At 39.2% G+C, this 25,025-nt stretch overlaps 1 protein-coding gene across 2 annotated transcripts in view; it reads right to left on the bottom strand.

The window, feature by feature from the left end:
• Positions 1–25,025, bottom strand: part of MYO1D (myosin ID) — a 346,176-nt gene that overhangs the window by 175,382 nt on the left and 145,769 nt on the right. For both annotated transcript variants that reach the window (XM_082860517.1, XM_082860518.1), the window contains exons 15-16: positions 24,206–24,372; positions 14,475–14,682 (exon numbers count right to left, since the gene is read on the bottom strand). In XM_082860517.1, coding sequence (XP_082716643.1) covers positions 14,475–14,682; positions 24,206–24,372 — 375 coding nt within the window. The remainder of the gene's footprint in view (positions 1–14,474; positions 14,683–24,205; positions 24,373–25,025) is intronic.

The following is a 25,025-nucleotide window of genomic DNA, read 5'->3' as shown; positions in this document are numbered from 1 at the left end:
TAGCAAGAAAAAGACTGAAGTAAACCTCAACACCATAGCCCTTACACTTAAACCACATATATTCTTTTATATACCTAATAGGATATGAGGATATATTTTGTCACCCATCAAGTGTCTTGGCTTAATGAAATATGTGGCAAAATTATGTACTTCAGAAAGGCCTTTTTAAAAAGGCAGTTTTGAAAATCATCTTTTTTGGGGGGTGATATTTTACGTGAAATATCAGCACTGCCACTAGGTAGTGAATACCCATTACGATATTTTCACCGTTGCCTTTAATATGTGTCACCCAATTACTTCCAAAAGATCGGAGGAAACTTACATAAAAGGTACATAGACAAGGGAGCTTCTCTGGTGGCACAGTGGTTAAGAATCCGCCTGCTGATGCAGGGGACACGGGTTCGAGCCCTGGTCCGGGAGGATCCCACACATCGCGGAGCAACTAAGCCCATGCGCCACAACTACTGAGCCTGCGCTCTAGAGCCCGCGAGCCACAACTACTGAGCCCGTGTGCTACAACTACTGAAGCCCATGCGCCTAGAGCCCGTGCTCCGTAACAAGAGAAGCCACTGCAATGAGAAGCCTGCGCACCGCAACGAAGAGGAACTCCCGCTCGCTGCAACTAGAGAAAACCTGCACGCAGCAATGAAGACCCAACGTGGCCAAAAATAAATAAATTAAAAAAAAAAGTTACATAGACAACACAGTCACCCAACTGAGGATAAAAGAAGGACAGGTAGGCAATGGGTGGGGGTCTCAGTAGGAAGGGTGACAGTCACACTTGAAACCCCAGCTAAGAATGATTCCTGGATCTGAGTACAAATCTGAACCCTGAGCTTCCTGGAAGCTTCAGCAAATGGGAAACTTAATGAGTTGCATGGGTTTCATTATTTAATAAGATTGGTAATTAAATATTCCCTGCACCCAAATATGCTTTTAAGTTTTAAACAATAATTTTTGTCGAGGAGGAAGAAAAATTAATTGCTCAGCAGTGATTCGATGGTATTTTGTTTGCCTTGGCTGTCTTCCTCCAGCCAAGCTTTTGGTGTACACCTCCTATCAATAAGATCTTTCATTTGAGTCTGGGATGGCAATCCTCACTGAATTGTTCACAAGTTTTATAATTTAACGTAAACACCTATTCATTGAATCACTTCCCCTTCACTAACTAATTCCTTACAAAGAGTCAATCTCTTGAGTTCCCAGCAATTAAAAAGAAAAGTGCAATGAAAATGGAGCCACTCTTTTTTTTTTTCCTTCCGCCACCTATAGGGGCCAGAAAATGTTGTCATGGTGACAACAGCTGCTGGGTTATGAGTGACAGGTCTCAAGAGAGAAGTGTCTTGGAAAGGGAAGATCTCAAGTTAAAAAAAAAGTGGTGAGAGAGAACCAGTGCAAGCTCTTTCACTAAGCATGGTGGGAGATCAGTTGAAAGGTGTATTTATAACTAGCAAAGAATAAAAGAAGTATTTCCCCCTTTCTTTCAACTAACATAGGAAATGTTTTCCTTCCAAAGGAGAACAGATTTCTTTTGAGCAAATCTCAAGCATATGTACATATCTTGGCATAATTACATTTTAAAATTGGGATTCACACTGATGCACCAAATTGGTTGCCTTAGTAATGAGATATCACCCGGGCAACGGATGTGCTGCTCTTTCAGGAGAGCAAATCATCTGCTTCCAACCTACAGGGGAACAGGCTGGGGAAGGGGTGGCAGTGGCTTCTTATTGGCAGTATCTGAGAGGAGATAAATAAGAAACAAATTATTTTTGACATGTCATCATTATTTTCCAAATATGCTTTTATCTTTTTTATTCCTCAGTTGGGTGGGAGGAGGAAAAGGGTGGGGAGGGGGGTAGGGAAAAATAAAGAGAAAGAGAGAGAGAGAGAGAGAGAGAGAGAGAGAGAGAGAGAGAGAGAGAGAAGAAAGGATGCTCTGTCGTTCTAATGTTAAATTTTTGCTGAAGCATTTTTATTGCTCTAAAGGGGCTTTGCATTTGTCAATACGTAAATACTAAATGGCTTCAGTTATTGGCTTACACTATAAATCAACAGAAATTTTCTTCACAATAATAAAAATCAATGACTTGTACTGAATAATGTTATTTTATTAGCACTGCTTAGTAATATATGTAGGAGTAAGGCTTCAACATTCAATAGTCGTTTATTAAATGTCTTGTAGATGATAAATACTCCTTGATTTCTTCATTAAGAACAGACATACTTTCCATACCTATGTTCATTACCATATTACCATGATTTACCAATAAATGTTCAACATACTTTCTTCCTGGAGGATTCTAGTACTTGGTGTGTTTTTCTTCTCTTCCTGTACTCTGCCTTTCACCCTGATCATCTTTAACATGCTGGTTATTAATAAACCAGTGATCTCCCAACTGCCAGATTAAGTGGGCACTTTCAGTCCTTTATTTTGCTGGATGACCCTATGTTTGACACTGCTGATCATTCCTTCTTGAGATTTGTTACTTCCTCTGCTTCCCTGACTCATACATCCAATATGCTGGTCATCTTGACTCGAATGTCTCAGAGGTACTTTGAACTACGCCCTAAACTATTAGGTTCTCCAAATACGCTCCTGTCTCTGCACCCCTTCTTTCAAGCTGCAGAGACTTTGTATAGTATGGAAACAGAATATTGTAAGCCACAACCAAAAACAAACAAAAAAAACCCCCAATCAAATCGAAGGCTGCCAGCCTTTCCTAGCAGTTATTAATGCAGAACCATGACAGAATGGAATTGCTGACCCAGGTGCTTTGAGAAGACAAATCCAGAGCTAGCTCTTTACGTCTTGTTAGATAACAGGGGAAAGGTTAGTAAATATTTATAAACTTGTGATAAAATTCAGCTAAATTTAATTCTGTCATCATGAGTTGCATGGCTGCCATGTATATTTGCTTCCTAATTGTCCTAATTTCTAAGGAGGGCAAAGAACTCTCCTGTAACACTGAAAGGGCAGTTTCAGTAATTCCAAAGAGTAAGACGAGTAAACATTTATTACGGAAAACAACGTCTGTTTGATATTTTTGTAGACAACTTTGTTCCTTGTTTTTGTCACAGGAAGTTTAGTTTACCCACTAACCTTCGTGACAATTAACCTGCTCTCACATCAATGACCCAGCTCCGATGAACTCAACCTGTATAAATGAATTATGAAATAGAGATTAAGATCTCTGTCCTCCATACAATGGACTTCCAAGTAAAATGTGAACCTAACAGAGTTGTTCTCCGACTTTTTGGCATCTCTCCTCCTTCCAAAAAGCCTTCCCTCTCAGCTCAGGTGGGTGACTCTTCTCTGAGCCCACCTGGCAGTCATTACCTGCTCAACAGTGTCACAATTACTCTACTGCACTGGTTGAGCGCTAACACATCTCCCTTCTGACTCGGCTGTCAGCTTCCTCTGGATGGAGCCCTGTCTTGTTCGTTGTATACCCCTATTCAGTAATGAATGGACAAATCCATGTTTATTACTCATTTAAAATACAATGAATGGATAAAGAAGGTGTGGCACATATATACAATGGAATATTACTCAGCCATAAAAAGAAACGAAATTGAGCTATTTGTAATGAGGTGGATAGACCTAAAGTCTGTCATACAGAGTGAAGTAAGTCAGAAAGAGAGAGACAAATACCGTATGCTAACACATATATATGGAATTTAAGGAAAAAAATGTCATGAAGAACCTACGGGTAAGACAGGAATAAAGACACAGACCTACTAGAGAATGGACTTGAGGATATGGGGAGGGGGAAGGGTAAGCTGGAACAAAGCGTGAGAGTGGCATGGACATATATCGCTACCAAACGTAAGGTAGATAGCTAGTGGGAAGCAGCCGCATAGCACAGGGAGATCAGCTCCGTGCTTTGTGACCGCCTGGAGGGGTGGGATAGGGAGGGTGGGAGACGCAAGAGGGAAGAGATATGGGAACATACGTATAACTGATTCACTTTGTTATAAAGCAGAAACTAACACACCATTGTAAAGCAATTATACTCCAATAAAGATGTTAAATACAATGAGCGCCCTTCTCCCACCCGGCCACACATCACAGTGTTGGAAAGGACATTAGCTATCCGTTTCTTCTCACCTCCTACTGAAAAGACATAATGTCAATGGTGGTCATCTGACCAAAGGCACATTTTTCTTTATTTCTTTCAATACTAGCCAAGGTCAAGCAGCGTATTTTTGACCATAAATATTCCCCATGAATAAAGCAGTGAGTGGACTGGCACTGGGGGCAACCTCTCTTGTCACAGAGCCATGCCTCCTCCACCCTTCCTGTAATTCAGTTTATGCTTTGTCCATAGTCATCCAGACACACCTTTCCCAACCCACTCCTGGCTCAAAAGTAACTTACCACAACAAGTAAAACTCTTCTCCTGGAGTATGTATTCTCAGTAAAAGAGAGTCCCTGATCACTTTTCATTACCGTACATATGTCAAGAGCTGATTCATACAGGAAACATCAGTGTTTCCTTCCAATCGTAGTAAAGATATATCTTAGTTCACATACTCAATAGTCAATGACTCAGACATCACTAGGGCCAAATCACCTTCTTCTTTCTCTCTGAGCATGATGTCATCAACATCTCTGTGGCTGGTTTTATAAACTTTTCTTCAATAGTGTGAGTCATACCTGTTTTTCCTATGAGGAGTGCACACTGAATGATGCTACCGTGGTATAAGTGAATAGTGGTTAAACGTGTGCAGAAGGCTGCACCACTGGGTTCAAATCCCAGCTGTGGGGTCCACTATTGGTGTGACCTCCAGCAAGGCACTCAGCTATTCAAGTGGCTTAAGTTCCCTTTCCTATTAGATGAAAAATACTGGTAGACACTCATTCACAGAGTTCTTATAAAGATTTACTTAATGTATGTAAAGTGCTCAGAATACTGCCTGCCACTCAGTAAAGATTAGCTACTACATTAGTAGCTTTTTTTTTTTTTTAACTTAAGGGCAAAAGTAATCAATTTCATATGAGAGAGAATTATTTTGCTTTTCGTCTGAGAAATAAAACACTTGACTGGTTTCACAAAGAATCCAGTGAGCTTTGTTTGAAAATAATGTGAAAGCCCCATAGCCTCATGCTACTACTTGACAAAGTTTCACAATAAACAGTACATCAGGGAATAGGGGCAAATGAATAACTACACCCATACAATCTAATTTGCAGATAATGATTCTATTCACACTTTTTCTCTGGTTGGTTTACAAAATTATTATACTCAGACCTATATTAACCTTTGCGATTACTTGTAATTAATAGTGATGATATTATTCTCAGTTTCAGAATTTGCTATTTTCATTATACGTTTATGCTTTTATGAGCCACTCTTAACTCTTCACAAGATCCTTCTTGTGACTGGGACTATAATATAACCCAACAATAAGAATGTAAAGTGCTGGTGACCTAAATGGGAAGGAAATCCAAAAAAAGAGGGGATATATGTATATGTATAACTGATTCATTTTGCTGTACGGTAGAAACTAACACAACATTGTAAAGCAACTGTACTCCAATAAAAATTAATTTAAAAAAGAACGAAAAATGCGAATTTAATAAATATAAGAACATAAAAATAATATTATTAATTGGGAAAAAACAACCAGGGCAGTTCTTGTGATACATGAGCCGCCTTTTTTTTTAATTTTAAAAAATATTTACTTATTTATTTTTGGCTACGCTGGGTCTTCGTAGTCACACACGGGATTTTTCTAGTTGTGGCGAGCAGGGGCTGCTCTTCATTGCGGTGCGCAGGCTTCTCATTGTGGTGGCTTCTCTTGTTGTGGAGCACGGGCTCTAGGCGTGCAGACTTCAGTAGTTGCAGCACGCGGGCTCAGTAGTTGCGGCATGCGGGCCCTAGAGCACATGGGCTTCAGCGCTTTAGGTGCGCTGGCTTGAGTAGTTGCAGCACACGTGCTCAGTAGTCGCAGCACGCGGGCCCTAGAGAGCACAGGCTTCAGTAGTTGCAGCACGTGGGCTCAGGAGTTGTGGCACACGGACTTCAGTAGTTGCAGCATGTGGGCTCAGTAGTTGTGGTACATGGGCTTAGCTGCTCTGCGGCTTGTGGAATCTTCCTGGACCAGGGCTCGAACCCGTGTCCCCTGCATTGGCAGGTGGATTCTCAACCACTGTGCCACCAGGGAAGCCCTCTACAGTTCCATCTTGAATTCCACATAAAATTAGAAATGACAATCACATATCATTTTAGCCTACATTTTGAGTATTTTATTTCACTAACTTGATGTCTCTTCCTCCTTTCTCAGCGTTACATCACCTTTTTTTCTCGTTCACATCTTTTCCACACTTTCTCCTCCACTCATTCCTTTGTTCTCCCCTGTCCTGCCTTTGAGATTGCACCAATTTTCTTATGACCTAATAATCAAGCCACTACTATCCTTTCAGGCAGACACCAGACAAGCAAAAATAAAATTCTGGGAGCCAAGTGGCCCAGGAGGCTGACTGATCTGAACACTGATAGCATGAAGCTTTTGTATTTCCCATATAAACATGTCTGTAATTTCACATGACTATAATAGAAGATTGACAACTGATTTCAGATTCGAGCTTGACTATGGACCCCACAGCTCATGTGTCATGGGTGCTACAAGCTGTGAGCCATATTTAGGACTGAAATAAAACCCACAAAAACTCATGGCATGGAGTGTGGAGCGGGTCAGAGGCTAGCATAATTTAAATTTTCAAAGGGCTGGCAGCTCTTGCTGCTGGGGAATTTGAGAGTTATAATTGTGATCTCAGGGTGACCACAAATTGCTTGAAGAAAAATGATTAGAGCCTGAAGATATTATTTTAAGAAAGAATATCTATGTTTAGTAGCCTTCAGTACGTGACAGAGGAGGGGCCTTGGCCTCTTAACATGGCACACTGGAAAGGATAAAATCTATTCCTAGAGCTAGGATCAAAGCTGTGTGATCTGAATTGGCCCAAATACATAACATAGTGACCAATTAAGATGTCTGTCTATAATCGATTATAGATGCCCTTTAAGAAAGGGCCAATTCCCCCAAAAGAAGACACAATTCACAAAAGCCTCTATCTGTCTTATAGGTGGGTCAAGAAATCCACTCTTCAAAATCCATCACCTCATTCCATATTTGTTGGTAATGGCCCCACAAAAGATGAAGTCTCCCAGTACTTTTCTATCTCCCTTTGAGAATCCATTTTTAATATCACCTTATACGATGATTTTGATCTTGTCCTATGATACCCTAGGATGAGAACATACATTTAAAACTATACATGCACCAAAAAAATAAGGGAGTTTCTTGAGGGGTTCTGTACCCTACTCTTTTTCTTTCTTTTTTTTTTTTAATAAGCTCTCTCTCTCTTTTTAGTATTTATTTATTTGGCTGTGCTGGGTCTTAGTTGCGGCACGCGGGATCTTTTTTCAGTTGCAGCATGCAGGATCTTTAGTTGTGGCACGTGGGATCCAGTTCCCTGACCAGGGATTGAACCCGGTGCCCTGCATTGGGAGCGCAGAGTCTTAATGCTAGACAACCAGGGAAGTTCCCCCACTCTTTTTCTGAGACAGCAAAGTATTTAAAACTAAGTGAGTACAGAATATTAGAGAACCGTGATGCTTTGTAATGCATTTGGTGAGATATTTTCATTAAAAATCAGTTAACGGTTAACTACCAGTTAACAGTGAAAACTACTGTCTTCTTTCAGGATCTCCCCAACCACACAACAAGTAAGTATCTTATTTTCTGGGAATTAATGAATACAACATATAGAAGATGGATGACAGGAAACACCAAATCAGGAAGGTACAGGATGAAGATGGAAAAAAGCTAAAAGGAAATCAGCTTGGACAGCTCTGCTGCACAACACACTTAAAACAATCATTACACATGTTGACAGCCCCATGTGTTTGCTGCTGAACTGACTACTGATGTCTTGGCACCTCCTTGCTTGAAGCTGTAATTCTGAAAACTGTAGTTTCTTCAGTGCTGTCTAGAAATTCCACCTTATTTGATTTCTCATTCAAATGTGATGTAAAGAACACACACAAGCTCCAGTGTAGAGGGTGTGTGGGGAAGTAAAGCAACTGCATATTATGAAAGGAAGAGAAGATGATCTTACCAAAAAAATCCCACTGGCTACACAGCTTCATTTCTTTTAATTTAATGAGGCAAACATGTGGTACTACATCCAGGGCTTCTTAGAAAATCATGTTTTAAATACAGGCATACCTCATTTTATTGCCCTTCACAGATTTTTTTTTTTAAATTACAAATTGAAGGTTTATGGCAGCCCTGCATCTAGCAAGTCGATCAGTGCCACTTTTCCAACAGCATTTGCTCACTTCGTGTCTCTGTGTCACATTTCAGTAATTCTCACAATATTTCGAACCTTCTCATTATTTTTTTAACATCCGTATTGGAGTATAATCGCTTTACAATGGTTTGTTAGTTTCTGCTGTATAACAAAATGAATCAGTTATACATATACATACATCCCCATATCCCCTCCCTCTTGCATCTCCCTCCCACCCTCCCTAACCCACCCCTCTAGGTGGACACAAAGCACTGAGTTGATCTCCCTGTGCTATGCAGCTGCTTCCCACTAGCTATGTATTTTACATTTGGTAGTGTATATATGTCCATGCCACTCTCTCACTTCGTCCCAGCTTACCCTTCCCCCGCCCCGTGTCCTCAAGTCCATTCTCTACGTCTGTGTCTTTATTCCTGCCCTGTCCCTAGGTTCATCAGAACCATTTTTTTTTTTTTAGATTCCATACATATGCATTAGCATATGGTATTTGTTTTTCTCTTTCTGACTCACTTCACTCTGTATGACAGACTCTAGGTCCATCCACCTCACTACAAATAACTCAATTTCGTTTCTTTTTATGGCTGAGCAATATTCCATTGTATATATGTGCCACAGCTTCTTCATCCATTCATCTGTTGATGGGCACTTGGGTTGCTCCCATGTCCTGGATATTGTAAATAGTGCGGCAGTGAACATTGTGGTACATGACTCTTTTTGAATTATGGTTTTCTCATCGTTCTCAGTGGTGAAAAACTGAAACCACTTCCTCTAAGATCAGGAATAAGACAAGGCTGCCCACTCTCACCACTATTATTCAATATAGTTTTGGAAGTTTTAGTCATGGCAATCAGAGAAGAAAAAGAAATAAAAGGAATCCAAATTGGAGAAGAAGTAAGACTGCCACTGTCTGCAGATGACCTTCTCATTATTATTATTTGTGTTATGGTGATCTGTGATCAGTGATCTTTGATGTTACTACTGCAAAAAGATTATGACTCGCTGAAGGCTCAGATGATGGTTAGCATTTTTTAGCAATAAAAGTGTTTTTAAATTAAGGTATGTACATTCTTTTTACATATAATTTTACTGCACACTTAGCAGACTATAGTATTATGTGAACATAACTTGTATTGCGCTGGGATACCAAAAGTTCATGTAATTTACTTTATTGCAATATTCGCTTTATTTGTGGTGATCTGGAACCAAACCTGCAGTATCTCTGAGGTATGCCTGTATTCAGGCAAAACACTCAGATTTTAGGTCATCCAGAAAGGGTATTTGTAAGAATGAAAATATCCAGTGCTTCAGTGAGGCAAGGTCTTTCACTCATTAGTTGGTGGGACCATACACTGGCACAATCTTTCTGGAAGCCATTTGACAACAGGTATAGAAAATCTTAAAAGTACGCATCTTTTAACCCAACAATTTTGTGTCTGTGAGTTTATTCCAAGAAAATAATCGAGGATGTTCACAACTACCTAATAGTAGTAATAGCAGTAGCAGTAGTAATAACAACAGGTATCATTATTGGACTTGGTGTCAGGCACTACTCTAAGTAAACAGAGATGTGCCCTGCAATGGGATCTGTAAGAATGTATCACTGGAAATACCCAAACATCCAGTAATAGCAGACAGATTGAGGAAACTCTAGTAAATCATATTAAGGACTAAGTCAGTTATTATAAATACGTAAATTAAGTGTTTACACGTGTAAAATTATAATGAAAAGCATTATACAATGGTATGTTATGATTTAAATTTATGTATAATATAAAAGAAAATTACATTTTAAAACTATAAAAGGATTTATATTTTTTCACGATTCTACATGAACTTGTACTGCTATTACTTATGTACTTATAAAACCAATACAATTCTTTGAAATCTAGAGGGTTATTTCTTAAAAAAAGATATTTCTAGCAATTTCAAAAATCCTCTAAAATGTCAAGCATATGACCAAGTATATGAAGACAAGCAAGATCACGGATTATCCATAATTCTTGATACCAAGTGGTTAATGGTTTAGATGGTGACAGCGGAGAACTAGAAATTTTTTTACGAATCAGAAAGCAACATAGTTTGTATCTCCTCTGCAATCTTTGTGGTTATACAGTTTATTCCTTTAAGAACAATTAATTTTGGAGGTTCTGGTTTTAGGCAACATCACTGATTCTTCTAACTTGACACTGAATCTCTACTAAGGCACAGAACAGGTACTGAAAGCCACGTTCTCACATGTTAAAACCTATTAAGATGTACTATAATAAACACAGTATAATTCTGGCATAGGAACTGACCATGGAACAAAATAGTGAGTCCTGAAATAGATTCAAGCATATATGGGCATTCAATGTTAATCAAAGGTGGAATTTCAATTTAAATTGGAAAAAAGAGAGGAATTTTTTAAATAAATGGAATTTGAATACCTGGAACAAAATAGAGTTGGACCCTTACATCACACCATGTACAAAACGAAATCCCAGATCTATAATTTTTTTCTGGAAGAAACTCAAAAACTATAAAGAAAAGGACATATTTCATTACATTCAGTGAAAAAATTTCACATCAAAGAGTATACCATGAACAGAATCAAATGACAAATGACAGCTTGGGAATAATAGCTGCAACACATAAAGATAATAGCTCCCAGGAATTCCTAAGAAAAAGGCAAACAATCCCAGAAAAATGGGCCACTGATAAAAATGAGTAACAGAGGAAGCAATCCAATAAACACACCCTTGCTAGTAGTCATGAAAATAAAAAATGAAATAGTAGAAACGAGGTAGCATTTCTCACTGATAAGAATGGAAAAAATTCACACACTTGGTGTGTTACCTTTGGATGGTGGGATTTTAGGTGGTTTCCCATGGATTTCCTTATACTTTTCATTATGGTTTGAATCTGTTTTTACAATGAGTGCACTTTAATTATATAATAAAAAAGACAAAGCTGATTTTTATTTAAAAAGGAAATTTAAAAAGTCAATTGTTGGGGAGTCTTGCTTAAATCAGCATCTCCTGATGCTGCCTCTACAGCTTCACACTACATTCCCATAAGGAAACAGAAGAATTGAAAACACGTCACATGGAAAGTTAGGTGACTGATGACCTCTTCCCAGAAACTGAAATTCTCACTAATTTTATGGCCTGTGGAGTTGGTTCGAAGAACATAATGAGTAGATCACGTACATCGTGCTCTAGGATGGTCTGCCTGAGAATTTAGAGGGAGGTCATCCCCTACTCACTGCCCTATGGTTAAGAAACGCAAGATCTACACCACAGAGAAGACTGGACAGCTTTCCCTCCAGGGCGCAGTTGATAGTTTTTGAAGCAGCCATCCCTTGTCTTTTAGAATCTCTCTTTTCTAGGTAGAAATTGTAATTTCTCACCAGAAAGCAAGCAGAGGTGCTGTAGAGAGGACTGAGAAAGGACGAGTCCTATTAGGCGTGTATATCTGGAATTCAACCTTTTCTGTAAGAGCTGGGCCCTGGGGTGTGGAGGGACAGGGTGGGCCCCATCTTTGGCTGACAGAGCTGCAATAGGTGAAAGTCTGTGGGACACTGACAATTGTGAAAGAAGTAAACAAAATGCCGATGTAGATTTAAGAAGAGGATTCTACCAGCCAACAAGTGGAAGGAAAGTGAGTTCACGGTAGGGTGACTATTGTATCATTTGTTACCCATGCTGGGACACTTTGAGAGTGAAAGGTTTCCTACTAATATTTACAACAGACCACAGTCAGAAACCAGGACTGTCCCAACCAAACTGAGAGGCCAAGCCCTGAGTCTGGTCAATGTCTTGGATAGGTATGAAGAAGAAAGACAAAGTATCAGATCTGCAACAACAAAAACTCCCACTGCTAAGTAGGGAAGATCAAAAGTAAGGATTTGAATATACAGTAGAACAGATGCATGAAAATAACTCACTACAGCAGACAAAAAACAGAGATTCACCTTGCAAATTTACAAGCTGTCTTGAGAAAGAAAACAGAACGGAGTAAAAGCAGTATTAAAAAAAAAACCAATTAATAGAAGGAAACTGTTCTAAGATGAAACAGAATTTAGTATTCCACTCCAAAAGTTTTCCTGAGTTCTAGGAAAAATAAATGAACGAGACCAACACTCAGAAACATCTTGGCAATTGGAAGGGAACTTTTATAATCTGCACATGATATAATCTTTTACCCAGAAAAACTAACAGAATCAACAAATGTGAATCAAGAAACGTTTCATTCTGGATACAGTTAAACCAACATAAGCCAATATTACTTCTCTATACCAACACTGACACATAGAAAATATAATAAAAACACAATAATAAAAGCACAGCAGCTACAAAAACAATAAAATATCTAGGAATTAACTATGAGTTCATAAGACCTAAGTCTAAGAGTCAATAAAATGATTTAAATAAGCTTATTCAATACTCTTAAGATGATTTCATATTATAAAAATGTTAATCCTTTAAAATTAACCTATATATTCAATGCAATCCTAATAAAAAGTATTGTCGAATTTAAAGAACTCAGTAAACACAGATTAAAATTTATATTACAGGATAAAGGTCTATGTATAGAATAATCAACCTCAATAAAGAAGAGTAGAGAAGATGGACTTATCCTACCATATACTAAAACATACTACAATAAAAGCTACGTGGCAGTAGTATGAAAAGAGGCAGATACAGAAATGGAACAGAATAGAGCACTCGGAAACAGAATACATATATATGTATATATATATAAACTTCATACATAATAAAAGTGGCACCACAAATCAATAGGGAAACAACAGATTATTTAGTATTTAGATGGTATTGAGAAAACTTGCTCACCATATAGAAGAAAGTGAAATTGGTTGCCTAGAGAGAACCACATACATAGATGGATTCTGAATGGATTAAAGACCTAAATGTGAAAGGTAAAACTATATAGTTCATAGAAGAAAACATAGGATAGTACCTTTGTGACCTAGATACAAGGAAAGCCCTCTTAAATAAAATTCCAAGGCACAAAATATAAGGCCAAAAAAAAAAAAAAAAAGAATCAAAGAATTTGATTATGTCAAAATTAAGGATTCCCTTCAACAAAGCACATTAGAAAGTTCATTAGAATGCCGACAGAACAGGAGAATATATGTATGATATCTAAAGTGAATAGAGATTAATGTCTAAAATAGTCAAGGAATTCCTGCTAATCAACAAGAAAATGATACCAATTACAATAGAAAAATGGATAAAAGATATGAACAGGCAGTTTATAGGAAACCCCAAAAAGCAACAAGCATTTAATGAGATGCTCAAATTCAATGGTAATCAGAGAAATAGGAAGTAGAGCAACAATGAGATATCATTATACTTACTAGTCTGGCAAAATTTAGGTACCTGGATGATACTGCTAAGGATGTGGGCACATAGTAACCTCTACGTACAAACTGGTGATGTGCAAACTGGCAGACATTCTGGAGAGGAGCCTGGCACTACTTACGCCAATTAGGTCTACATATACCCAATGACCCAGCCACCTTTCCCCTGATGGATATCCCAAGGACATTCTCCTAGAGGAACACAATTTCTTTTTATATGCATATATAATTTTTTTATATTAAAATGGTTCAATCAGAAGGTATGGAAATGGGTAAGAGGGATAAAAAGAAATACCTGAGTGACTGAATGAAATGAGAAGGGGCCCTGCACAGATCAGTGATGACAGGTACCATGGTCTTACGAGGACCGCTGAGTCAGCACCGCACACCTTGGCAAGTGCTGGCGGTGGGTCGTGATGGGTGAGGGAGGTGGTCTCACACAGGCTGGCCAAGCTTGTAAATTATAAGATAGAAAAAGTCCTTTATGCAGTTAAGCTGAGGGAAACAACTCAGTTAACTGCAAGAGACAAAAACCAGACTGCTTCAGACATCTCTCTGTTTCTAAATACCAGAAGACAAAATAGCTTCAGAGTTTTGAGGATAAAATAATTTTGAGTTCACGCAGCCCAGTGAGTTTTCCATGTGTGGAGGCAACAGAAAACACTCTTAAGATATGCATAGATGCAAAAAAATATACCATCGTGAACATATCTTGAATCAAAGAAAACATTCAACTCATCTTTAAGAACATAAAAGTAAGACCTTATCCTTATATGTAAAATATTAAATTACCTTTTGTAGAAAGAGGACAATCCTTACGAGCATCTGGGCACGGAGCTCTTCCAAGGTAAACAACGTTTGGGGTGTTCGAATGAAAATTTTGGTCTTCCCATAAGCTACATCATCCTGAAAGCCACAATGTTTAATCAGTTTCTTGACAGCCTCTTTGTCTGAAGGGAGGTCATGGTTGGGCCAGGTGAATTCAGAGATCATTTTGTACCTGGATGAAAAAAAGAACAGGGCACGGGTTAAGGGAGAAAAACCATGTGGTATCAATAGATGCAGAAAAGCTCTCCAATAAAATTCAAGATGCTTCATAGAAAGAAAGAAAAAAAAACTTCTTAGCAAACTAGGAATAGGGATGAATTTCATTAGCCTGGTAAGAGTCATAGAAAAGCCTTCAATAAAATACAACACTCCTTCAATAAAATACAACACTCACTAAACAAGGATTAGAAGCGTATTCCTTAATTTAATAAAAGCTATTTGCCAAAAACTTGCAGCAAATATTATTTGTAATGTGGCAATCTTGGAAGCATTGTCTTTACAAACAGACACAAGAAAAGGATGCCTCTGTCATGGGGTTTTGAACGGGTAAATGACTGGGGAAGGAACAAAACATCACTTATGAACAATATGACTCGCTTCAAAGGACATCAAGCAGATCTTCAGATAAAGTATCATCGCTAAAAGAAAACTAAGCACAGTTCTGCACATAAGGTCAATACACAGATCATTTGCAATTCTACGTACAAGCAGCCAACAGTTCCTCAGTACGTGGCCCTCTCATAGGTTAGTGTGAGGGTGACCGTGAGTAAGACAGTTGTCACACCAGCTTCTTCGTGAGGGTGACGGTGAGTAAGACAGTAGTCACAGTCTCAGCCTTTTGTAGCCTAATCTCACGAGCGGCATCCCATCACTTTTGACACATTCCATTTTGCTAGAAGCAATTCACTAGGGCCAGCCCACACTCACAGGAAGGGGATTACACAGGCATGAACACCAGTAGGTGGGGATCACTGGGACCAGCGTAGAAGGCTGCCTACTGCAGTACTTCTCCTCCACCCTTGGGGCAAAGTTGTTTAATACACGTAGTCAAATTTAGTAATGTTTTTCACATACTGCATCTGAATCTTAAGACACAGTGAGAAAGGCTTTCCTCACATTCAGGTTACAGAGTAATTCACCTACGGGTTCTTCTAGTACTTATATGTTTTCACATTGTACGTTTAGATCTCTGGTCCATTTGGAGTTTATTTTGATACGGATCCAACTTTTGACAAAAGGCTATTTCCGATATCATTTACTAAAACGTCTGTCCTTCTCCCTCTGATTTAATATGCCATTTTATCATATGCTAAACTTTCATATGTACTTCCGTTCATTTCTGGGCTTTCTGGTCTGTTTCATTGCTTTGTCTGTCCCTCGGCCCCATCAGTACTGCAAACGTCTAATTATAGACGTTATAAGTATATTTTAATATCTGGTGGTCTTTTCTCCTTCTTTTCCTTTTTAAAGGTATTTCTAGATATTCCTATGTGTTCATTTTTCTATATGAACTTTAGAGTCAATTTGCATAGTTCCAGGGAAAAACAATCACAAAACAAAAGAATCCTTTCTGGTATTTTTATTGGGTTCCCATGTTACATTCAGTAAATTTAGCTTTGACGTTGAGTTGTCCTATCCAAGAACAAGGGATATCATTCCATTAGTTCAAGTCTACTTTCGTGCCTTTCAGGAGTCTTCATGTTCTCCTCCTAGGGCTTTACACATTTCTGGTTAAGATGCTATGTATCTAAGGGGCATCTGATCCCTTCTTCTTGATGTCTCTCTCTTTTCCTGATTTCCATCTTAGCTTCCACAACAGCACACTCTCCCTAGCTTCCTTCTGTCTCTCTGGATATCTCTTCTCAATCTCATTTTCTGGCAACTCCTAATTCCTGGACGCCCAAAATGCTGGAGTGTCCCAGAGCTCGTATCAGGCCCCCTTCTCTCTATGTACAACCTCCCACATCGCTTCATCTATTCCATCCACTTTATTTTTCAACTCATGCATTTACTCTCCCACGCCCAGTTCTGAGCTTCAGACTCACATATCCAATGCCTATATAGCCCTAAAGGTATCTTAAATTCCTCTTTCAGTCCTTTCCTACCTCAATGTCCTCAGTTTCCTGGGAGTCATATTTGATCCCTTCTCTTCTCTATCATTCCTTCTAATCCATCATCAGGTCTATTGACTCCACCTCCAAAATATATTTAAAATTCAACTATTCTCATCTCTACTGCTACAATCCTAATATACGCCACCATCAAGTTGACCACAATAGACTCCTAACCCGTTTTCCATTTCCTCTTCAACCCATTCTGCATATTTAGCAGCCAGAGCAGTATTCTAACGAGCCTCACATCATCTTTATCTTTTACTTTCTCCTGCTTTCATTGTTCTACTCCAGTCGCCCTGGCCTTCTTTAGGGTCCCGTAATGCGGTTGCCTCTTTCTTGCTTTGGAGACTTTGCATATGCTGTTCCCATTGCCTGGAATGCTTTTTAATCTACTCTTTGAAAGGCTGAGACTCCTCATAGTCTGTTTTTGATTCTCCTTCATCAACCATCAACCCTCACCCCCATTATTCCTCTCTAGGGCAGCCAGATGGGTTTCTTTTCCTCACACCATTCATCACAGTTTGCAATCATATTGATTTGTGTGTTTGTCTGTTGAATGTCAGTCTATGGGCACCACGAAGGCAGGGATTTTGTTTTGTTCCCTGCTATACGCCATGTGCCTATCATGTTGTCCACCATACAATGAGGAACGAGATAGCTACTGAATGAAAGAATGGAAGAAAATACATTTAAAAGTCTAGTCACTTGCCAGATAGAGACAGAAACCGAAACCAAGGAGTTCTAATATGAAGAGAAAGGTAATATTAAGCGACGTCACGTGAAAAAAGGAAATAAAATCTAAAAACTTCCAAATTCATTATAGAACTATCGATAGAATAAGAGTCAACAGGGAGTAACGGCATTTGTTTAAAGTTTTAGGCGTGTTGCAGAAACTAGAAGCAATCCTACCGCCACACTGCTCAGCTAACACATCAGGGTAACAGCGCCCTTCCTTTCTTCCTGACGGTCAAGGGCATGCCCCAAGTTCTTCAGCAAACCAGCATCCTGAACTTGTAAATTAAAAAGCTAAATTCAACTGCTTTCTGACAACCAGTTTTACCTCCCTGAAAGACTTTAGCAGCTTTTAAGGTTATCAGTACATTTAAAATCCTTCTCTCTCTTTTTCAATAAAAGAATGAAAATGAAAGTGACAAGCAGAAATTTAGGTTCAAAGCTAGCTTACAAAAAATCTGCAGAATCTAAAAGCACAAACTCATTGCAGAAAATATTACTTTTTCTCCCACCAGGACTGAAAACATACATCCAATGTCCTACACACCTTCCATCCTACCCCATGTCCCACTGTTAATTAGTTCAGTCAGTATGACATTAAAATAAAATGTCAGTTTTTCAATGTGAACAAACTCATTTTATGTAAAGTGGCAGATAAACACAGCCTGCAGAGGAGGGATAGACCATCCTCCCAGATGCACATCCCACCATCTCATCCAGCACTCTTCCTAGATGACTCTAGTAGAGAGGACCTAATCTCGACTTAGATAGTCATCAACTGGAGAGACTTCAGTCTTTCCACAATTCTGCCTTTTAAAGGGCAAGTTTGACACTTTTATTGTGATTATTAATATGTTTCAATGTTCTCAACTTCTCATTTAATGTTTTCTATTAATTGTGCTTTCTCTTTGTTGCTTTCTACCCTATTTTCTCTTAGGCAGACTGAGTTTTCTTTATGCCATTTTACTCCTTCCTCTGATAAAGCCGCACATTCAGTTGTGAGGCGGTGCACTGTTAAAGACGATAGGTTCAGGAGCCAACTGCCTGAGTTCAGACACGGCTACACCACCACTTGGCTCCGTGACCTGAGGCAAGTTCCTTGACCTTCGTGTGTCTCGGTTTCCTCATCTGCATAAAATGGCGGCAACACACTCTCCTCATCTGGTTGTTGGCTTTAGGGACAGACTACATGCAGACTGTTTAAAACAGTGCCGGGTACATATGGTGTGAGCACTTGACAATGTCAGCACCATTATTATTATCATTCTGAAAAATTAAATATGTAAAAATTTACTTATGTAAAGATACATACTTTTTCCTGTCTAGTTAATTAACATCTATATTCTTCCCATAAGGAGTATAAAAGTCTTTACTTCTCTATATTTCTCACTACTATTTTAATTTTTGTTGCAAATGATTACTACAGACTTCTTTTTCCTCCTTACAATCAATACTTGTTCAGATTTCACATAAAGTTTTACCTACTTATTTGTTCAATGTTGCTTTTTTGCATTCCATATTTTCCTCCTGCATTTATTCTCCCTTTTGCTAAAGTATACCCTCTAGAGATTTTTCAGAGGGTTATGACCCTCTCAGAATAGTAAACTTTCTGAGCCTATATATGTCAGAAAACGTTTTTATTTTGCCCACACTCTTGAATGATAACTTGGCATGGAATAAAATTCTAAGCATAAACTTCATTCCCCTTCACTGTGAAGATACTGCTCCTTTGTCTGTCTACACTGACTGTTGCTAATGAGAAGTCTGATGTCAGTATGAGTCTCATTCCCTCATGGGTAGTTTGCCTTTCTTCTTGGGAGCGCTAAGCATTTTTATTTATGTCTAACATTCTGAAAGTGAACATAATGTACTTAAGTTTCATTTAAAAACTTCATATGTTTTACACTCAGTGTATTCTTTCACTCTGACCCCTAGACTCCTCTTTCCTTCTGGAGCGCCAGTTAGATGGCTTCTGGCTCTCCTGGATCAACCTTATACACGGCTTGACCTTTCTTTAGTACTTCCCATCTCTTTTTCTTTGTGATGAGGTCTGGAAGAAGTCTTCAGCTTGATCTTCTAGCTCACTAAGTTGTTTAAAGGAAGTTTAGTTAAGAAAAAAAATTTTCTAATTGTGGTAAACTTTATGTATAGTAAAATGCACACATTTAAGTACACGAATCAGTAAGTTTGAAAAGTGTGTACACCCATGGAACTGACACGCCGATCAAGATACAGATTATCTCCATAATCTCAAAGAGTTCCCCCATTGCCCTTCCCCCTTTCCAGTCAACCCCCAACCCAGAGCAAAGCACTGCTCTGATTTCCATCTGTTCTTAAACTTCGTGTAAATGGTAGCATCAAGAAATTACTCTTTGGTGACTCCTTTTCAGCATAATGTTTTATTCATCCACGTTGTTGCTGTATTAGCCATTCATTCTCTTTAATGTTGATTAGTAACCATTGTATGATGACACTACAAATTGCCGACTCCTTCTACTGATGGACAATTCACTCTTTCATTGTGCTTGATCTGGTTTTCATTTTCTAAATCTCTAATTAGTTCTTTTTAATAACTACCTGTTCTTGTTTCTAACTTTGTACTCCTATTTTAGGACCATAATTCTCTCCTTTATCTCTTGGAGAATATGAAGTAGGGTTATTCTAATGTCTTTCACTCCTTGCTCTGGTCCCTTGGGGGTGAGGTTTTTTATTTGTTGAGCTCATTGTCTCCTTTTCATTGGTCTGGCCTTTCTCAGATGTTTGACTGTTATCTCGTCTCCTTTCCCAGAGTCCTTCTACGTATGTGTACATTTTGGCATTTGTTGGCCTCTTGTTAGGTGGCTACTTTTGCTTCCTGAGTCTTGGCCAATATACCTATGACGTCTCTGTTACAGTCACTGAGGTGGTTACTTGCACTGGCCATTAACCTCCCGGTGCGGCAGCTGGGTAAACTCCAGCACAGTAGCTGAGATGCTTCCTGAATGGCAGCTCAAGCCTCACAAGGCAGTCTTTCCTTAAAACTGTGACCCCGGCATACTCCTGGGCCTTCATGTCTGCTTCGTATTGCATTTAGGAGTGATTCACACCTTTAAGGCTCACTGAGAATCCCCCTTCTGATTCCATAGTGCGGCTATGCATTAACGTGCCTTTAAATACACATATTTTATATTATTGGGGGATGTTCTGCAGTGGGAATGGGAAATTTAAGCTTGTACTCCTAAGACCATCATATTTGAAATTCATAGGTTCTTTTTAATCTTTTCTATTTTTACATGAGCATTAGAAAACAGAATCCAATCCTCATAGCATGTCTTTCACGCCAAAAAACACACCAAACATCTTGAGTTGAAAGTAAAATAGGTGCATAAAGAGATTAAGAGTGAGGATATGCACTTGCAAAGTCCCTGTCCCCTCCAGATCGAGCTTGCTTATTCTCTTATTTCAACTTCTTTCCATGGCTTCTATTATCATGGTGTCATGATCATATATTTTTAGTTAGATAAATATATATTTTAGGTAAATATACTTTTAGTTCAGCCCCATCCTATAGTTACCCATTCCCACCCTGCTCATTCTAATACTTAACTTCTGCTGATCTTATATACGTGACAACACAAAAATCAATACTACAATTGAGTAATTGCTAGAATTCTGAGTAATGACAAGGGACTAACAATCTTCCTATTAATATAATTTGACACTGTTTGAAGTCAAGACTCAGAATGAACACATCTCTACTCATGACAACACTCCTACTCTACAGCCTCAATTTAAAAAAAACCAAGTTTCAAGAACAGTATGATTTCAATAAGGAAAATGATCAGTTTTGAGCATAACCTTTTGATCAGTATAAAACTGTTTCAATTTTCTAGGCTATTCTGCTATAAAGTTTTATTCATTCCAAGAGTCTCCAATTAGTGTAAATCCCTTTCACTTCTTTTTTTTTTTTTTCCGTTACGCGGGCCTCTCACTGTTGTGGCCTCTCCCGTTGTGGAGCACAGGCTCCGGCCACGCAGGCTCAGCGGCCATGGCTCACGGGCCCAGCCGCTCCGCGGCATGTGGGATCTTCCCGGACCGGGGCACGAACCCGTGTCCCCTGCATCGGCAGGCGGACTCTCAACCACTGCGCCACCAGGGAAGCCCCCCTTTCACTTCTTCACACAAGTAGCTGAACACTGGTGGAGAACAAGAGACAGTGCTCAGTGGTGTCACTGTACACTTATAACCTCGAATGTCAAGTGGGCGCTCAGATCGTCCTAGCAGGAAAACTACTATACACACCTATGCTTTCCCACTCTCCAAAATGAGTATTTTCATTTTCCCTCCAACCTCCTACACCACATCTCCTAATCTTCACTCTCAGCTCATGACCTCGCCTCATACTTTACTGAGGAAATGGAAGCAATCGGATAGGAACATCTTCATCTTTGCCATCAGCCAAGCTTCGAGGCTTCCTGCATCTGTATTCACATTCTCTGCCTTTCACCCTGTTGCTAAGGGTGAAGCATCCCTGCTCCCATCTAAAGCTGACAAACCTTGCACTTGTGCTTGGGATTTCATTCCTTGCCTTCACAAGGACGTTATTATTACAGTTATCTCCCTCCCTCCTGTGTCACTGGTTTCTCCCTCTGTTCTGAATCATCCCCACCTGCATACAAACATTTTCTAGTATCTCCTTGACCTCACATTCCACTCTGGCTGCTGCTTCTAGTTTTCTCTGCTCTCATTCATAGCACACATTCTTGAGTTGTCCAGAGACATCCAACTTCTCACTTCACTTCCCCATCCTGCTCAAACGGGGCTCTGTCCAGCCTTTTCTCCTTTGACCTCTATGTTGCCTAGTCTAATGGTTGAGCTCCTGCTTTTACCTTACTTGACGGCGCAGCAACATTTAATACGATAACTGTACTTTTCTTCTTGAAATGCCATCTTCTCTTGGCTTCTGTGACATGACCCTCATCTGATATTTCTTCTAGCTTCCTGGGTGCTTCTTCTCTCTCTTTGCTCGTTCTTTCATGTCAGACCACAAAGCTAAATGTTGGCATGGGCCTCCTCCTCTTTTCTATCCAGCTCCAAGACTTTACATACAATCTGTATACCAATAACTCCAAAATTTCTATTTCCAGCCTGGACTCTTCCCAGAACTCCAGATTTGTATGGCTAAGAACTTACTTAGTATTTCTACCTAGACATTTAGTAGCCATTTCAAACCTAACACAGTCAGGAGACAAGCTTGATTCCATCTTTGCCCCAGTTTCATGTCCGCCTCCTCAAGCTTCTCTTCCCCCATCTTTCTCACCTCAGCAAATGGTACCATGCTTACCCAGATGCTCCAGCCAGAATCGACTTGTTACCCTTCATCCCTCTCTACTACTCTCTCATCACGCCAATCCATGAGCAAGTCTAGTCCACCTTTCCACAAAACATACCCTGAATCAGTCCACTACTCTTGGATCTACAGTAATTCCTTGTTCAAGGCACTCTCGTTGAGCTGCCTCTCCTGGATTCCTGCAATAGCATCTCTAAATGTCTCCCTGCTTCCTATTCACACAGCAGCCACAGTGATATCTTAAGACATCCATAAGATTGGGTTGCTCCCTGCATAAAATCCACCAGTGGTTTTCTACCACACTTAGCCAAAATCTGAACTGTTTAGTCTGGATTACAACATTCAAAATCATCTGGCCTATGTCCATCTCTGATCTCATGCTACACCACTGCCCTGTCACTCAGCATCCTCCAACCACACTGGCTGACGTTTGGTACCTAAAACACCACTTATTATTGCAAGAGAGACTTTTCTCCGCTGTTTCGTCTGCTCCACCTGCTCTTTTCTTTGACCTTTGTATGGCTGACCCCTTCCTGCCATTATTATCTCCTTAGAGACTCTTCTCACCAATCAATAGTTTATGTATTTGTTTATTCATATTTCGTGGAATCTGCAATCTACAACATAGGAAATGCTCAATAAATATTTTAAAATAGATGAATAGATGGAATTTAAAACACTATTTTTATGATACCAGGTGTCAACTATCATTATTGTTAGTAACAATAAATAACAATAGCAATGATACCTTACACTTATTGAGTGATTACTATATGCCAGGTACCATTCTAAGTACTTCACATATATTACTTCATCCCCCAGCAGCCCTACCAGGTAGTTACCATTATTATTCCCATTTAAAAAAATTAATTAATTTCCCCCATTTTATACATAGGAACCTGAGGCATGGAAAGGTTATATGATTTGCCTAAGGTCAAAAAGCTAAGAAACGGCAAAGCCAGGATTCAATCAGGTAGACTAATTTTAGGGCCTCCATGATTAACTACTTAATATTTTGTTATTATTATAGTTAGCAACATCGGTAATGCTAAACAGCATTAATTGAACATCTATTATGTGCCAGGCACGTAGCCTTTTTACTTTGGTTAATTTAATCCTCACAACAAAAGGCTTATGAGGTAGTGTTACTATACTCATTTTATAGATGCAGAAGGAGAGTCAAAGAAGCTAAATTTCTAGCTCAAGGTCGTGCAGCAAATGAGTAGCATAGCCAGGATTCCAACCCAGCTGTGACTCCAAATCCTTGTTTATTCTCCTATACTACATGCCCCCATTTTCCCCATGAAGAATAAAATTTTTCCCCATGGTCCATAAACCACAGACTCGAGGGGACTCCTGCCGATTCTGGGAAGGTCTTTCACAGTTGCAGTTTCCTCATCTCTTCTGTTCATTCAACAAACATTTAGATTGTCTGACAGGAGCTGATGCACGGTTAAACATGGAGAGGACTCCATAATTCTCAGTGTGCTAGCAGGTTTCCTTGTTTAGTCTATTCTCACCTGTGAAGAAACTTCTCATAGGTCTGGCGGAAGGCGAACCCTGCCCGCCGCACCCTCACGTTTTCCAGGAGTCCAAGATACTCTACTTGATGCCGGCAGCGTTCATCGTCAAAGATCTGTGGGGACTTCTTGTCGTTGGGTTTGATGCAACGTACATAATATGGTTCCTAAAGAAATGAATCGGCAAATGATAAGTTTCACTGGAGAAAAATCCCAGACTCAAGACACTGACATGTCATTAGTGTTAGCTGTGTCAAATTAAGCTCTGTGACTCTCATTTCTCAGGCATAGACTTATAAAAAAAATTCTTCCTTTCCCTTCAACTTAAATTTCCCTTCAATTAAATGCCTGGAAATTCTCAGGCATTCAGTTAAAATGTTGTATTATTATATTTTAGGACTCATCAGGAAGAGTAGAAAGGGGGTAAAGCTAGGGTGTAAACAATTGAGACATGTAAACATCAAGTTTCTGTGTATTTACAGAAACATGATTAAAAGTAACAGAAGGAGTAATTTAATAGAAAGAGGCAGAAGCTGTGGTAAAAATGCACTGTTGAAGAATGTAAAATAATTGGCACAGCCCTGGTACATACTAAGTGTTCCTTTCACCTCTGAATCATTTCAGTCCTTCAAACTGGAATAGCTCCTTCGGAATATCAGCGCTTTTACGTGCCTAAAAGGAGCAAAGATAAATCTTCCCTAGAGAAAGACTACATAAACTTGGGCCTCCAATTATTTCTATAAACAGTTTTGCAAATTTAATGTTTGGAACAAAGTAAGTTAACCAGATATATAAGGAGCCAAGATAACATGAATTAGAA

This window comes from Leucopleurus acutus, assembly GCF_964270905.1.
Source record: "Leucopleurus acutus genome assembly, chromosome: 19".
Taxonomy (NCBI): domain Eukaryota; kingdom Metazoa; phylum Chordata; class Mammalia; order Artiodactyla; family Delphinidae; genus Leucopleurus; species Leucopleurus acutus.
This window is presented reverse-complemented; position numbering and strand designations above follow the sequence as displayed.